Genomic DNA, 13,898 nt, shown 5'->3' on the forward strand with positions numbered 1-13,898 from the left:
TACCCGTTGGACGCTGAGCTGGGATTAAGAGTCATTTTAAACATCCACAGAGGGAGATAGTCACATATTCCTTTGGGAAGATGTCTGGGTTCAGAAGAACTGTGTCATACATCAGGGCTGAGCCGGGCGGCTCATGGCAGCTTTGCCTCTCTTGCCTGCAGGTTGTGATTGCCACCAATATTGCAGAGACATCGCTGACTATTGATGGCATCTACTACGTGGTGGACCCAGGATTCGTGAAGCAGAAAGTTTACAATTCCAAGACAGGGATTGACCAGCTTGTGGTGACGCCTATTTCTCAGGTATGGCAGCTTGTATCAAAAGTTTCCTAATAATCCTGGTTAGGGCCTTTCTGAAATTTTTTATGGTTATATATTTCAAACTTTATTGTTTTCAAAGATGAACTTTTATGATACTGGGTCCTATAATGACACAAGGGAAGGGTTTTTTGTTCTTTGTTTTTGATCTTTTTTTTACCTCCAAGTCTGACTGATCCTTGAAGTTTTTAATCTTTAGAGTAGTATTTCACCATTAGAATGCCCCCATGAGGCCAGACACCATGGCTCACACCTATAATCTCAGCACTTTTCAATGCTGAAATGGGAGGATTGCTTGATCCCAGGAGTTCTAGACTAGCCTGGGAAATATAGCAAGATCCTGCCACCACACACACACAAAAAAAAACAAATTAGCCTGGCATGGTGGCATGTGCCTGCAGTCCCAGCTGGTTAAGAGTCTAAGGTGGGAGGATCACTTGAGCCCAGGAGTCCGAGACTGTAGTGAGCTAGGATAGCACCACTGTACTCCAGCTGGGGTGACAGAGCAAGGCCCTGCCTCTAAAATAATTTCCTGCTTAGGCAGGAAATTACATTTAAAAATGAATTACCTGATCACTTTTTTGAGAGAAGTTTGGCAACATTATATCCAAAATTTAAAGGTTCATCTCTTTAACCTAACTGTTCTGCTTCTAGGAATATATCTGAAAGTTAGAAATGATTAAATACATGTCCAAAGGTAATGGAAAAGGATGTTCATTGAAGCATTGTTTGTATCAGGGGAAACCTGGAAACAATTCTAAATGTATTCCAAAAGGGAAGTAGTTTAATAAATTATGGTATATTCCCGCCATAGAATGTTGGTGGCATTAACATGGTGGCATTTATCTATCTTTTTTTTTTTTTTTTTTTTTGAGACGGAGTTTCGCTCTTGTTACCCAGGCTGGAGTGCAATGGCGCGATCTCGGCTCACCGCAACCTCCGCCTCCTGGGTTCAGGCAATTCTCCTGCCTCAGCCTCCTGAGTAGCTGGGATTACAGGCACGAGCCACCATGCCCAGCTAATTTTTTGTATTTTTAGTAGAGATGGGGTTTCACCATGTTGACCAGGATGGTCTCGATCTCTCGACCTCGTGATCCACCCGCCTCGGCCTCCCAAAGTGCTGGGATTACAGGCTTGAGCCACCGCGCCCGGCCGCATTTATCTATCTTTAATGACATAAGCATGTAACTATAATGTTTTATTTGAAAAAGTGAGCCTACAAAACAGCATGAATAGTGTTTCATAGATGATGTTTCAACCTTATACTTCTCAGAAAAAAAAAAAAAGATGGTGTGCATTTCTGCAGTGTGTATATGAGTGAGGTGTGCCCAAGATTGAAAGCATGTAGTCCAAATGTTAGCCAAGATTATTTCCGGGTGGTACTGCTAGGTGAAGTGCATTTTCTTTTATACTATTTATTTAAGACCAGGGTTTCACCATATTGGTCAGGCTGGTTTTGAACTCCGAACCTCAGGTAATCCGCCTACCTTGGCCTCCCAAAGTGCTGGGATTACAGGTGTGAGCCACTGCACTTGGCTTCTTTTATACTTTTATGTAGTCTTTCACAAAGGGTATGTATTACTTTCATAATTTGTAAAAAGCCATAAGGCTATTTTTATTTTAAAACTTAAGTAAAATCATAGCTACCACTTACAGTGTACTTACCAAGTACCAGGTACTGTCCTAGATACGCGCATTTACTCAGTGCATTCTCGCGTTGATCCTGTGTGGTAGATATTATTTTCACAGATGAGGAGCCTGAGGCACAGAGGGGTTAGGTGACTTGCCTAACATCGCAGAGCTAGTAGAGCCAAGATTTGAACCTGGGTAACCTGACTCCAGCTTGTGTGCTGTATACCACTTGTCAGGGTGGTGGTCATCAAAAAATTAGTTATACATGCCTTTCCTGATCTGGAGAGAGACATCTATAGAATGCTGTGGAGTCCAGCCACTGTGCGTGATTGCTGCCTGGATTTGTATGCTTAGTTGTCCTTTGATACTCCATCCTTTGGTTTGGAGCTGGCATAGTAATTTGTAAATCCTGGTACTGTTTGTAACAACAGATGGTTTTGTCAGAAAATGGCCCTCTTCAGATTGCTATTCATTGTTTCCTAGCAACCTATGGCTAAACTACAGTAAAAAAAAAAAAAAATTTAAAAAACCCAGCGTTTTCTTCTCCCAGTACAGAAGTAGTATTACATTATTTTTGAAAAATAGAAGAAAAAAATTAATTACCCATCATCCTACTATGTCCACTGTGTCATTTTGCTGTTTTTCTTTCCAGTCTTTTTTCATGTTTATTTCTTTCATGGTTGCAATTTTAGTAGTCAAATAAGTAGGCAGTTTTGAATTTTTTTTTTTTTGAGTATTTAATTTTCCTACTGGAATAATACATGTTTAATATTTGGTAAAGTCTAAAGAAAATAGACCTCATCTGCAAATCTGTCAGAGTTGGCCACTGTTCACATTTTAGGTTTTTTTTCCCTTAGTCATTTCCTTCTAGTAGTTGATATATGAAGACTTTTTACAAAATTAACATTATATTGTTTTGTAACTTGCATTTTGCATTTAATGTGAGTGAACATTTTCTTCTGTTACTTAACATTGCAAACGTGATTTTTATTTTTATTTAATTTTTTTAGAGTCAGGGTCAGTCTCATAGTTACCAGGCTGTAGTGCAGTGGCATGATCACAGCTCACTGCAGCCAGCTTCAACCCCCTAGGCTCAGGTGGTCCTCCCGTCTGAGCCTCCTGAATAGCTGGGACTACAGGCATGAGCCACCACACCAAGCTAATTTTTGTATTTTTTGTAGAGATGGAGTTTCAACATGTTGCCCCGGCTGGTCCTGGGCTCAGGTGATCTCCCGCCTTGGCCTTGCAAAGTGCTGAGATTATAGGCATGAGTCACCACGCCTGGCCTGCAAACATAATTTTAAAAATGAACTGTAAGGCCGGGCGCAGTGGCTCAAGCCTGTAATCCCAGCACTTTGGGAGGCCGAGGCGGGTGGATCACAAGGTCAAGAGATCGAGACCATCCTGGTCAACATGGTGAGACCCCGTCTCTAATAAAAATACTAAAAATTAACTGGGCATGGTGGCATGTGCCTGTAATCCCAGCTACTCAGGAGGCTGAGGCAGGAGAATTGCCTGAACCCAGGCGGCGGAGGTTGCGGTGAGCCGAGATCGCGCCATTGCACTCCAGCCTGGGCAACAAGAGCGAAACTCCGTCTCAAAAAAAAAAAAAAAAAAAAAATGACTGTAGAGTCATTTGTATGATTGACAGGATTTATTTATTTCACTTACATTTTTGGTCATAACTGTGGGGATGTGTTCTCTCATCTTGTTTTATGCCTTCTCTATTTTTTGAGACGATTCTCGCTTTGTTGCCCAGGCTGGAGTGCAGTGGTGCAATCTTGGCTCACTACAACCTCTGCCTCCTGGGTTCAAACGATTCTCCTACCTCAGCCTCCTGAGTAGTTGGGATTACAAGCACACGCCACCATGCCTGGCTAATTTTTATATTTTTAGTAGAGACAGGGTTTCACCGTGTTGGTCAGGCTGTTCTTGAACTCCTGACCTCATGATCTGCCTGCCTTGGCTTCCCAAAGTGTTGGGATTACAGGTGTGAGCCACTGCACCTGGCTGCTTTCTCTTTTATATTGTGCCATACTATTTTGAAACTACATGTCTGAGATCTGTATAATATTTCTTTCATTAACCCTGCTTATATTGCCTGCCTTGAACAAACTGCCCTGAAGTGCTGAGTATGGAGAGGGAAAGAAAAGAGCATTGGTAGTCTTGGAAATGGTCCCAAAGGAAGTGAAATCAACCCCATTTCTGATTTTGCCAGTTGCTAATTGTCCCCCTTTTAACAGAGATCCTGGGTAAAGCTGTTAAGCAGTGTTTAACAGATATGTTGCTTTTATATGCCCACCCCTCTAGGCTCAGGCAAAGCAACGAGCTGGCAGAGCTGGGAGAACAGGCCCAGGGAAGTGTTACAGGCTGTATACAGAACGTGCCTACCGAGATGAAATGCTCACCACCAATGTGCCGGAAATCCAGAGAACCAACTTAGCAAGCACGGTGCTGTCACTCAAGGTAGAAATCACTGTCTGGTTAGAATGGGTTGGTGGAAGAGTCCAATCCTGGCCTTTGTAAATGAATCTGTTTTATGAAGCTTGTTAAATACTTTAGTAACCTCATGGAACCAGTCCCTTTGAGTGAAATGCAAATGGCTGTGATAACCGCCTCTCACAGCAGGTCTGGGGCTAAGTTGGCATGTCTGCTGTGAACACACATTTTTTCTTACCATAACAACTAGCAGGATATTAGGTTGTAAAAGGTTGTAGTTAGGAGCATTTTCTAAAAGGAAATTACAAAAATATAATCAATGCCAAACTGTGGACAAACACACTTAACCTCAACCACTTTAGTGTTCAGATCCAATTCTGTTCCTTTAGAACAGAGAAAAAAAACTCCCTCTTCAAAAACTTTGCAAGGGAACTGTCAGCACAGATTTCAGACTGGCTCTCAGGGGCTTGGTTTTCATTCTGAATCATTGTTCTTCCTCTCTCAGTCCCCAGTGAGGACTTCATTCTCTTTTGGCAGGAGGAGCTGTTTGAATAATTTCCCGGCTGATGGCATTTCCCCCGACACTGATGCTACCCTGGAGCCCTGGCACTTTCTGGTGCAGAGGGCTCTATTGTCATTTATTATTTATTCCCTGTAAGAGACGCTAACACAGAGCTTCAGAAAGAAAAAAGAAACCTGCTCCAGTCTCTGGAGTGCCAACAGAGAGGCATCTGTGGCTCAGACTTTAGCTCCAAACTGTGTGACTTTGGGCAAGTTTATTTACTTTGCCCTCTGCTCTGTGTTCTCCTCTGAAAAGGGGGCTGTTAATATTATTTGTTGGAGGCTGGGCACAGTGGCTCACGCCTGTAATCCCAGCACTTTGGGAGGCCAGGATAGGCAGATCACCTGAGGTTGGGACTTTGAGACCACCCTGAGCAACATAAAGAAACCCCATCTCTACTAAAAATACAACATTAGATGGACTTAGTGGTGCACGCTTATAATCCCAACTACTTGGGAGGCTGAGGCAGGAGAATCGCTTGAATCCGGGAGGCGGAGGTTGTGGTGAGCTGAGATCATGCTACTGTACTCCAGCCTGGGCAACAAGAGTGAAACTCTGTCTCAAAAAAAAAAAAAAAAAAAAAAATAGCATTTGTTAGAAAGATAAGTGAGATAATGTAGGTGAAGATACTTGGCACAGCGCCTAGCTTGATGATTGCTAACATAATTCCTCATAGTTACTATTCACACAATAAACATGTATTGAACACCTGCTGTGTTTATGGTCACGATCACTTTATGAGAAAGAAATAGAAAGCTTCGGTCCTACCACATCACACTTTATACACACTTGAATCATCATCATTCAGTTGTTTCTTTTATTCATCAAATTAGCTAATAAATGTATTAAACAGCTGCTACATGCCAGGCATGGAGATTGCACTGTGTTGTGGTTTCGTGAACATAGTTCTCACCCAGTGTGAACTCTCTGAAGGCAGAGGCCATATCTTGGCCATCTTTATATCCCTCCCACCTAGCATGGTACGAGGTCCCTCGTAATATATAGTAGAAATGAGGTATGCAAGAGACAGGACAAGCTGGTAGGCTATATTGTTATTATTCTTGTAAAATCCATAACAAAATTTACGATTGGAACCTTTTTAAAGTGTACAATTCAGTGGTATTAAATACATTCATGATGTTGTACAACCATCACAACATCCATTTCCAGAACTTTTTCATTGTCCCAAACAGAAATTCTGTACTCCTTAAACAGTAACTCCCCTTTACCCCCTCTCTCTATCCCTTGGTAACTACTATTCTACTTTCTACCTCTGTGAATTTGTCTATTCTAGACAACTTCATTTAAGTGGAATCATACAGTATTCTTTTGTATCTGGCTTGTTTCACTTAGAATAATGTTTTCCAGATTTATTCATGTTGTTTTCAAGGTTTAGTCATTTCTTTCATTCCTTTCCAAGGGTGACTCGTATTCTGTTGTATGTATATACCACATTTTGTTTATCCATTCTTCAGCAGAAACATTTGGATTGTTTCTACCTTTTGGCTATTATCAATAATGCTGAATCTGCTTTCAGTTCTTTTTTCTTTTTCTTTTTTTTCTTTTTTTAAGAAGGAGGCTTGCTCTGTTGCCAGGCTGGATTGCAAGGGCGGAATCAAGCAATTCTCCTGCCTCAACCTCCCGAGTAGCTGGGACTACAGGCACGTGCCACCATACCTGGCTAATTTTTGTATGTTTAGTAGACATGGGGTATCACCATATTGGCCAGGCTGGTCTCAAACTCCTGACCTCATGATCTGCCCCCCACCCCTTGGCCTTCCAAAGTTCTGGGATTACAGACGTGAGCTACTGTGCCAGGCCAAGACCAGCCCAGCCCAGCCAACATGGTAAAACCCCATCACTACTGAAAATATGAAAATTAGCTGGACATGATGGCAGGCGCCTGTGATCCCAGCTAGTCGGGATGCTTAGGCAGGAGAATTGCTTGAACCTGGGAGGTGGAGGCTGCATTGAGCTGAGATTGGGCCACTGTACTCCAGCCTGAGTGACAGAGTGAGACTCTGTGTCAGATATGTGCTTTCTATTACAATAGTCTGAGTTTTATGTGGCCCAGCCCTGGAAGTTACATCAGTCTCACTGGTGGCTTCCTAATTGCAATTGAAGAAATGGGAAATAAAGTAACAAATAGCTTCCCCACCTGCTAACACTGGCTAGACTGACCCTCTTATCACCTGCCTTCTTCCTTTCTGTTCTAGGCCATGGGTATCAATGACCTGTTGTCCTTTGATTTCATGGATGCCCCACCAATGGAAACTTTGATCACCGCCATGGAGCAGCTGTATACACTGGGGGCCCTGGACGATGAGGGCCTGCTCACTCGCTTGGGCCGCCGGGTAGGGGACAGACTTAACTTTCTGTTTTTGGGAAGATTCCCTGGTCAGCCTTTCACATCTTTTGGTCTGTACAAAATCAAGAGTTGAGACTGTGGATAAGCTTTGAGTAGAATTATCAATGCTTGTTTTTAACCTGAATTTCTCCACGATCACTTTAAACTGTTTCGTCTTTATAGAAAAAGGTGTTCACAGTTAATTTTGCCTCAGGATATATTAGTGAGTCTAGCCTTACTTAGAAAAGGCATCTGCAAAATTCTCACCTACCCCAACAGTAGTTATGTGCTTGGTCACATACATCCCGTTGGATTTTATTTGGGAAAAGAATAAACAACAGCATTCTCCTGATAGAGAAAGGCATCCCACGGCATCATTATGCTTTGAGAAAAATCTGTGTTGTTACCCATTCTGACCAAGGTCTTGCTATGGTGAATCCAAGTGTCTTCCGCAGGGAAGTAGTTGTCATTTTTCTTTCTCCCTCTAGATGGCAGAGTTTCCTCTGGAGCCAATGCTATGCAAAATGCTCATCATGTCTGTGCATCTGGGCTGCAGTGAGGAAATGCTGACCATTGTATCCATGCTGTCTGTGCAGAACGTCTTCTATAGGCCCAAGGTAGGAAGTTCACATCCAGGTTTAGATGGGGTGCTGTGAAGTTGGGGTAGTTGGCCTGTTGCCATTCCAATGCTGATGTGGAATTTTTTTTTTTTTTTTGAAGTGGAGTCTCACCCTGTCCCCCAGGCTGGAGTGCAGTGGCGCAATCTTGCAGTCTCTGCCTCCCAGGTTCAAGCAATTTTCCTGCCTCAGCCTCCCGAGCAGCTGGGATTACAGGCATGCACCACCATGCCCTGCTAATTTGTGTATTTTTAGTAGAGATGGGGTTGCACCACGTTGGCCAGGCTGGTCTCAAACTCCTGGCCTCAAGTGATCCTCTTGCCTCAGCCTCCCAAAATTCTAGGATTACAGGCCTGAGCCATCATGCCTGGCCTGATGTGGACACTTTTGACAGGGCCTTGTAGGGCTCCCTAGAATTGCTCCATGTTCGGTTAGTAGCAGTTGGGTCGGAAATGATCCTCTGTCCCACTGCTTGGCAGGATAAACAAGCCCTTGCAGATCAGAAGAAGGCCAAATTCCACCAGACTGAAGGAGACCACCTCACCCTGCTAGCTGTGTACAACTCCTGGAAGAATAACAAGTTCTCCAACCCATGGTGCTATGAGAACTTTATCCAGGCTCGTTCCCTGCGCCGGGCCCAGGACATTCGCAAGCAGATGTTAGGCATAATGGACAGGTAAGCCGGAATCCGATGACTCCCGATGTTTGAGTTGAACCACCTTGAGTATCATGTCTGTTCATCTGTGTGAACCTATAAAGCTATAGGCAGCCTTTCTCTTGCTCCTCACATAAACCTCTTCCTCCAGCGTTTCCGTCTTTGTTATAGTCCTTCTGCCCAAGCCAGGGTATGGTTGAGAATTACCTCAGAAAGTTCCTAAGAGGAAGATTATTTGTCAGTTGTTGAAGAAACGCTCTTTGTTTACAAGCCTCTGGAACATTATTACTCTGGAATTGAATTCCCGTCTAAACAAAGTATCTGCCTCTGAGTGCCTCCGTCTGCCCACTGTGTAGAGCTGCCTCTGTAGTACACTTAGGGCTGGAAGGAAGGTCCTGGTGACTACTCTGGGTACCCCAAGATGGGGGTGTTGGGCACTGCCATTGTGGAAAATAAAACCTCTGAAAGCAGAGTGGGATCACATCTTTTGTCCTATCTTGATAGACACAAGCTGGATGTTGTTTCCTGTGGCAAGTCCACAGTCCGAGTACAGAAGGCCATCTGCAGTGGGTTCTTCCGTAATGCCGCCAAGAAAGACCCGCAGGAGGGTTACCGGACGCTGATTGACCAGCAGGTGGTCTACATCCATCCTTCCAGTGCCCTCTTCAACAGACAGCCAGAATGGTAGGTGGACACGTCCCAGGGTCTAGGGTCAGAGAAAACCTGTAAATCTCCTGGCAGTTTGTGACTGTGTCTTCCCTACTCCCAGTCCTTCCTGTTATAACATTGCTTGCATTTCTTGAGCAGCCGAAACCTGAATTAGGCACAGTGTATCAAACCCTGTGAGAATTAAAGTCATAGGGGTGAGACGTAGCTGAAAAAAAATTTGTGGTTTAAAAAACTACCTAGAGATGTAGTTTTAAAGTAACTTTTTTATTAAAAAAAGGACTCTTTCTCTAGAACCCTAATATAAAACTGATTCAAAACCACCATGTTATCACAGTAGAAGGGTTAGAAGTGTAGCTTCCTGCCTGTTTGGCCTTCCCCAGCCCTTGTGGCAGTGTGTGAGACCCCTCTTCAGGGCCCTAGAATTCTGTGGAAACATTCAAATAAGCCACCCTATAGAGCAAGAAGCAGATTAGAGAAGGGATGTGACTGGCTCCATGTCACTTAACTAGCTAGAGCCAGAGCCAGGACTAGAGCACATTCTCCTGAGACCTTTCTTGTGGTTAGAGGTGTGCGGGTGCTTCAGTATTGGGGTGTGGCTATCATAAACAGTCTGCAGTCTTGTAGGGGTCAGGCGTGAGAGGTAAGAGGATAAAATGTAAGCTCAGCTGAGGCCTACTAGGGATCAGGTTGACTGTAGAGTGGGACCTGCATCCAGAGGCTTGAGTTCTATCTCTGTCCCCCCATAGGGTGGTATACCACGAGCTGGTGCTGACCACCAAGGAATACATGCGTGAGGTTACCACCATCGACCCCCGGTGGCTTGTGGAGTTTGCCCCCGCCTTCTTCAAGGTCTCTGACCCAACTAAGCTAAGCAAACAGAAGAAGCAGCAGCGTCTGGAACCCTTGTACAACCGCTATGAGGAACCCAATGCCTGGAGAATATCCCGGGCCTTCCGACGGCGCTGAAAGGCAAGCGTGTTCATTTCCCTCTCCGGCAGCAGTAGCCCGGGACTTGGACGTATTCTCATTGATGACAGGCCGGTCCTGAGAATACAGCTGTCCTGTGACTGACTGTCTTAACTGGGCATTTTCTCAACTTGACTCTTATTTCTTCCCTGCTAATAAAATAGAAACAGGGATTTAGGCTTGGCTTTGGCAAGAGCCTCCAGGCCCCATCACCCCAAGTCCTTGGGGCCTGTTGGGAGCTCATAGCTAACACGGAGACACATTGCATCAACTTCAAGAAAGGGGCAACTTGTGCAGTCCCAGGATGGGAAAGGGGAGTGGGTGAGTGTCTCGTGCAAGGACACGGTGAGGGCGCTGATGCCCCAGCTGGCAGGACCTACTGTGCTCATCCAAAGTGTGTGCCCCAGGGCTTCCCACCCCTTCTCCAGCCCCTGTACTTTGGTTTGACCTCTATGGAAATATTTATTTTCTTAAGGAATCTAAAATGATTTTCTGTGACTGTTTCTTTTAGCTGAAAGGGTAGGATACTGGCCTGGGCTCAGGGTGAGGGAGATTTAGTATCTGTGCTCAGGTGCACATGATGAGAATCCCCTAAAACCAGAGGACAGGGCCTCTTTGGGCCCAGAAATGATGTACAGCCCAGACCTCCAGCCTTGTCTTTCGGCATCCGCGGCCATGCTGGGGGATCGGCCCATGATTAACCACGTCCTCTCCACAGAGCATGTCAGTCTGGAGGCCTGAGTGGTTACAGATGCCACATATTAAACACAGAAGGTTTCCCTCCGCTCCCTCAACCTCCCACCACATTCACAACGTGCAGCATGTCCCATTTCCTTTTGAAACATACTAAGTAACAACGCAGCTTGTATTTTATTTTGTTTTTATTTTTTTCCCCTGAGGTCCTGGATGGACTTTAACAAAGGAATTTTATGGTCAAAACCTCCCCTTTTCCCACCCCAGACAGAAATCACACATAACACCTCTCCCCTCAGCTGGTCTGTGCTGCCTGGAATCTGTGCTCCAGGGCTTGTTCCCGTGGGTTTTTCCTGGCACTTGGTTGGGGAATGGCCGCCTCCTTATGCCCCCCTCACAGCTCCTGAGGAGGCTACAGTGAGAGCCACTGTCCTCGGCACCGAGGAGGCTCCTTACCTGGAAGGACATCAGGCAGGTCTTGCCAGGCCAGGTTGTGGAACTTGTGGAAAGCTGGTCTGGACGTAGTGCTTGTAGAGAAGCCGCTGGGAGATTGGGCACATCCTCTTACGGTGCTGCTTCTCCCATCCTTAGGTTATTAGCAAGTTCTGAAGTGATGTAAATGCTAGAACTACTGTAGAACTGTATACCAGAAACTAAAAGAGACTACACAACATGGCAGGATATAAAGGAATGTATATTGTCACTGGGCAGCAAACCACACCCTAAAGACACAATTCAGAGAGTCCAAGGGAGAGGAATATAGGCCAGGCAACCTGCTGACTGCTGATCCCTGCCCCTTTGTTAAGCTGGGTGAGTGTCCTGATTCTGTCTTTGTGCCTTCAGTAAGCCCAGGCCAGTCATCAAGGGGCAGGGAATTGTTGTGTGTTAACCTTGAAGCCTTCTGGGGAGAGACAGAGCAGGGACCTCAAATGAAGCCAAAGGGGAAACGGGGACTGGCATCCACCTCCCCAGTCTCGTTTTGTTTTATTTTTTGAGATATGATCTTGAGCCCAGGCTGGCGTCAAACTCCTGGGCTCAAGTTATCCTCCTGCCTCAGCCTCCCCAGTAGCTCGGACTATAGGTGCACACCACCACACCTGTCTCCCAGTCTTAATTCCAGCCTAAATCTTCCCCATTCAGAAACAAACTCCTGGATGTGGTGGCCCACCCTGTCCCGGCTGAGTGCCCAGCACTGATAGTGTTGGCACCTGGGGAGGGAGGCTTAGGTTTTAAGCTGAGGTTGAAAAGGAATGTTGACTGGGCCAAGGATAATGGCAGCAGGGTTGGTTATCTTTCTGGCTCAGGTGAGGAAAAAAGGATCCCCATTCTGTGGGTGTTCCTTGACCATCTCTACCCTAGAGCCGAGGTCACTTCTCTGCTATGACAGCATAGCTGGGGACTGACCTTTTGACTATCAGGAAAGCAGTGTGGGGAGCTGAGCTGAGCCTGCTCTGCGGGAGAGGAGGGGGTCCTGTCCAGATGCAGAAGGGGAGCTTGCCTGCTGCTCTCGCACAATGGAGCCCTTGTTTCTCTTCATTGAACCAGTATTTCCCAAGATTGAGTGACAGCCCAGGAGAGGATGTGGGTCTCATGCAGAGAGCTGGGATCTTTTTGGCCATTAAAGTATATTGTTCACCCCAACCCAGCGGGAAGCAGGCTCAGGAGTTGCCTGCCTCTGCACACGTGCTGAGTGCACTGTTTATATATATTGGGGACCGTCCCCATGGGGCATGTGTGAGCCCTGCTGCTGGGTCAGGCTCCTCAGTCCAGGTTTACTTCATCCTGCCTGGACGAATTGGCTTTTGACTGTCTACTGCAGCCCAAGGCACTTCCTCCCCATGGGTGCTATAGCTGTCTCATTGGAGCAGTGCCCCTCCAAGTTTGAGGATTTGAACAAAGAACTGGGACTGGTGACCTGTTAGTGAACAGTTCAGAGGGCAGAGACAATCCTCTCAGCTTGCAGAGACCTCGCTTTCCCTGGATGCTACTTCTCATCTCAATCCCTCTCTTCGTGTGTGTACTCAGCCCTCAGGGTCTCCACCAGGTTTTTATACCTTCTTCCCACCATGATAGCTTGGCTTTAATGTGGAATTAAATTATATATTTTTAAAACTTATTTTTAAAATTTATTTTCTGTTTCTTGCTCTAAAGTGTATCAGTACATTGATGTTTTGTGTTTCTAGGAAGCAGTAATGTCGCCTTTTATTTATGGATGGTGGCTGGGGTGTCCCTCCAAGGGATGGTCTCAGGTTGTTGCTGGGCCAATGCTGGCAGTTCAGCCATGAACAGAGTTGGGCTGGCCCCAACCTCAGAACAGCTGCAATTTCTGTTTAACACGAGAGCCCATGTTTGTACTTCAGCCTGTCTCCCGGGCAGTGGTTTACACAGGAGCTGGGTCTGGAAGCCCCCACTCTGCCCCTCCCACCTCTGGTCACCCCTACTCAGTCATACCTCCTCCGCAGGTATCACCATGTTGTCCGCTTTGCCGTTTCTACCCACGCCCAAAAATCTCAGCCTCAGGACTCTGATCTCTCCCAAATCTGGGCAAGGAGAATCTAGGTGTTTCCCACTCCCCCACTCCCCTGAAGATCTAGTCTCCACTGGCCAGAATCCAGAGCCTGCTCTAGCCTTTCCTTGTACCATCTGGCCTGGGAGTCTTTCTCCTTTGGCCCATTCTCCACAAACAGTTGTTCCCAACCTCAGCAAAAGTAGCAACCTAGGAGCTGAGGTAGGATGTAGGACATGCAATTGGGGTCTATGTGGGGCAGCAGGGTCAGGGGAACAGTTAGGATCACAGAAACCAAAAACCAAAACCCTGCCTGAAGAAGTCCCAGGGGGGCTGGGCGCGGTGGCTCAAGCTTGTAATCCCACCACTTTGGGAGGCCGAGGCAGGCGGATCATGAGGTTAAGAGATCGAGACCATCCTGGTCAACATGGTGAAACCCCGTCTCTACTAAAAATACAAAAAATTAGCTGGGCATGGTGGCGCGTGCCTGTAATC

General features: G+C 45.9%; 1 protein-coding gene across 4 annotated transcripts in view; it reads left to right on the forward strand.

The window, feature by feature from the left end:
- The window catches only part of DHX8 (DEAH-box helicase 8), a 39,104-nt gene extending 26,091 nt beyond the window's left edge, over nucleotides 1-13,013 (forward strand). For 2 of the 4 annotated variants that reach the window (XM_003943651.4, XM_039476108.2), the window contains exons 17-23: nucleotides 162-302; nucleotides 4,260-4,415; nucleotides 7,167-7,304; nucleotides 7,786-7,914; nucleotides 8,394-8,590; nucleotides 9,074-9,253; nucleotides 12,717-13,013. In XM_003943651.4, coding sequence (XP_003943700.2) covers nucleotides 162-302; nucleotides 4,260-4,415; nucleotides 7,167-7,304; nucleotides 7,786-7,914; nucleotides 8,394-8,590; nucleotides 9,074-9,253; nucleotides 12,717-12,819 — 1,044 coding nt within the window. In that variant the 3' untranslated portion in view covers nucleotides 12,820-13,013. Of the gene's footprint in view, nucleotides 1-161; nucleotides 303-4,259; nucleotides 4,416-7,166; nucleotides 7,305-7,785; nucleotides 7,915-8,393; nucleotides 8,591-9,073; nucleotides 9,254-9,984; nucleotides 11,131-12,716 lie in introns of those variants that run through there. The other 2 variants (XM_003943650.4, XM_010331521.3) reach the window with 1 other exon arrangement.
- Nucleotides 13,014-13,898: the final 885 nt, after the last annotated feature.

This window comes from Saimiri boliviensis, chromosome 17 (genome assembly GCF_048565385.1).
Source record: "Saimiri boliviensis isolate mSaiBol1 chromosome 17, mSaiBol1.pri, whole genome shotgun sequence".
Taxonomy (NCBI): domain Eukaryota; kingdom Metazoa; phylum Chordata; class Mammalia; order Primates; family Cebidae; genus Saimiri; species Saimiri boliviensis.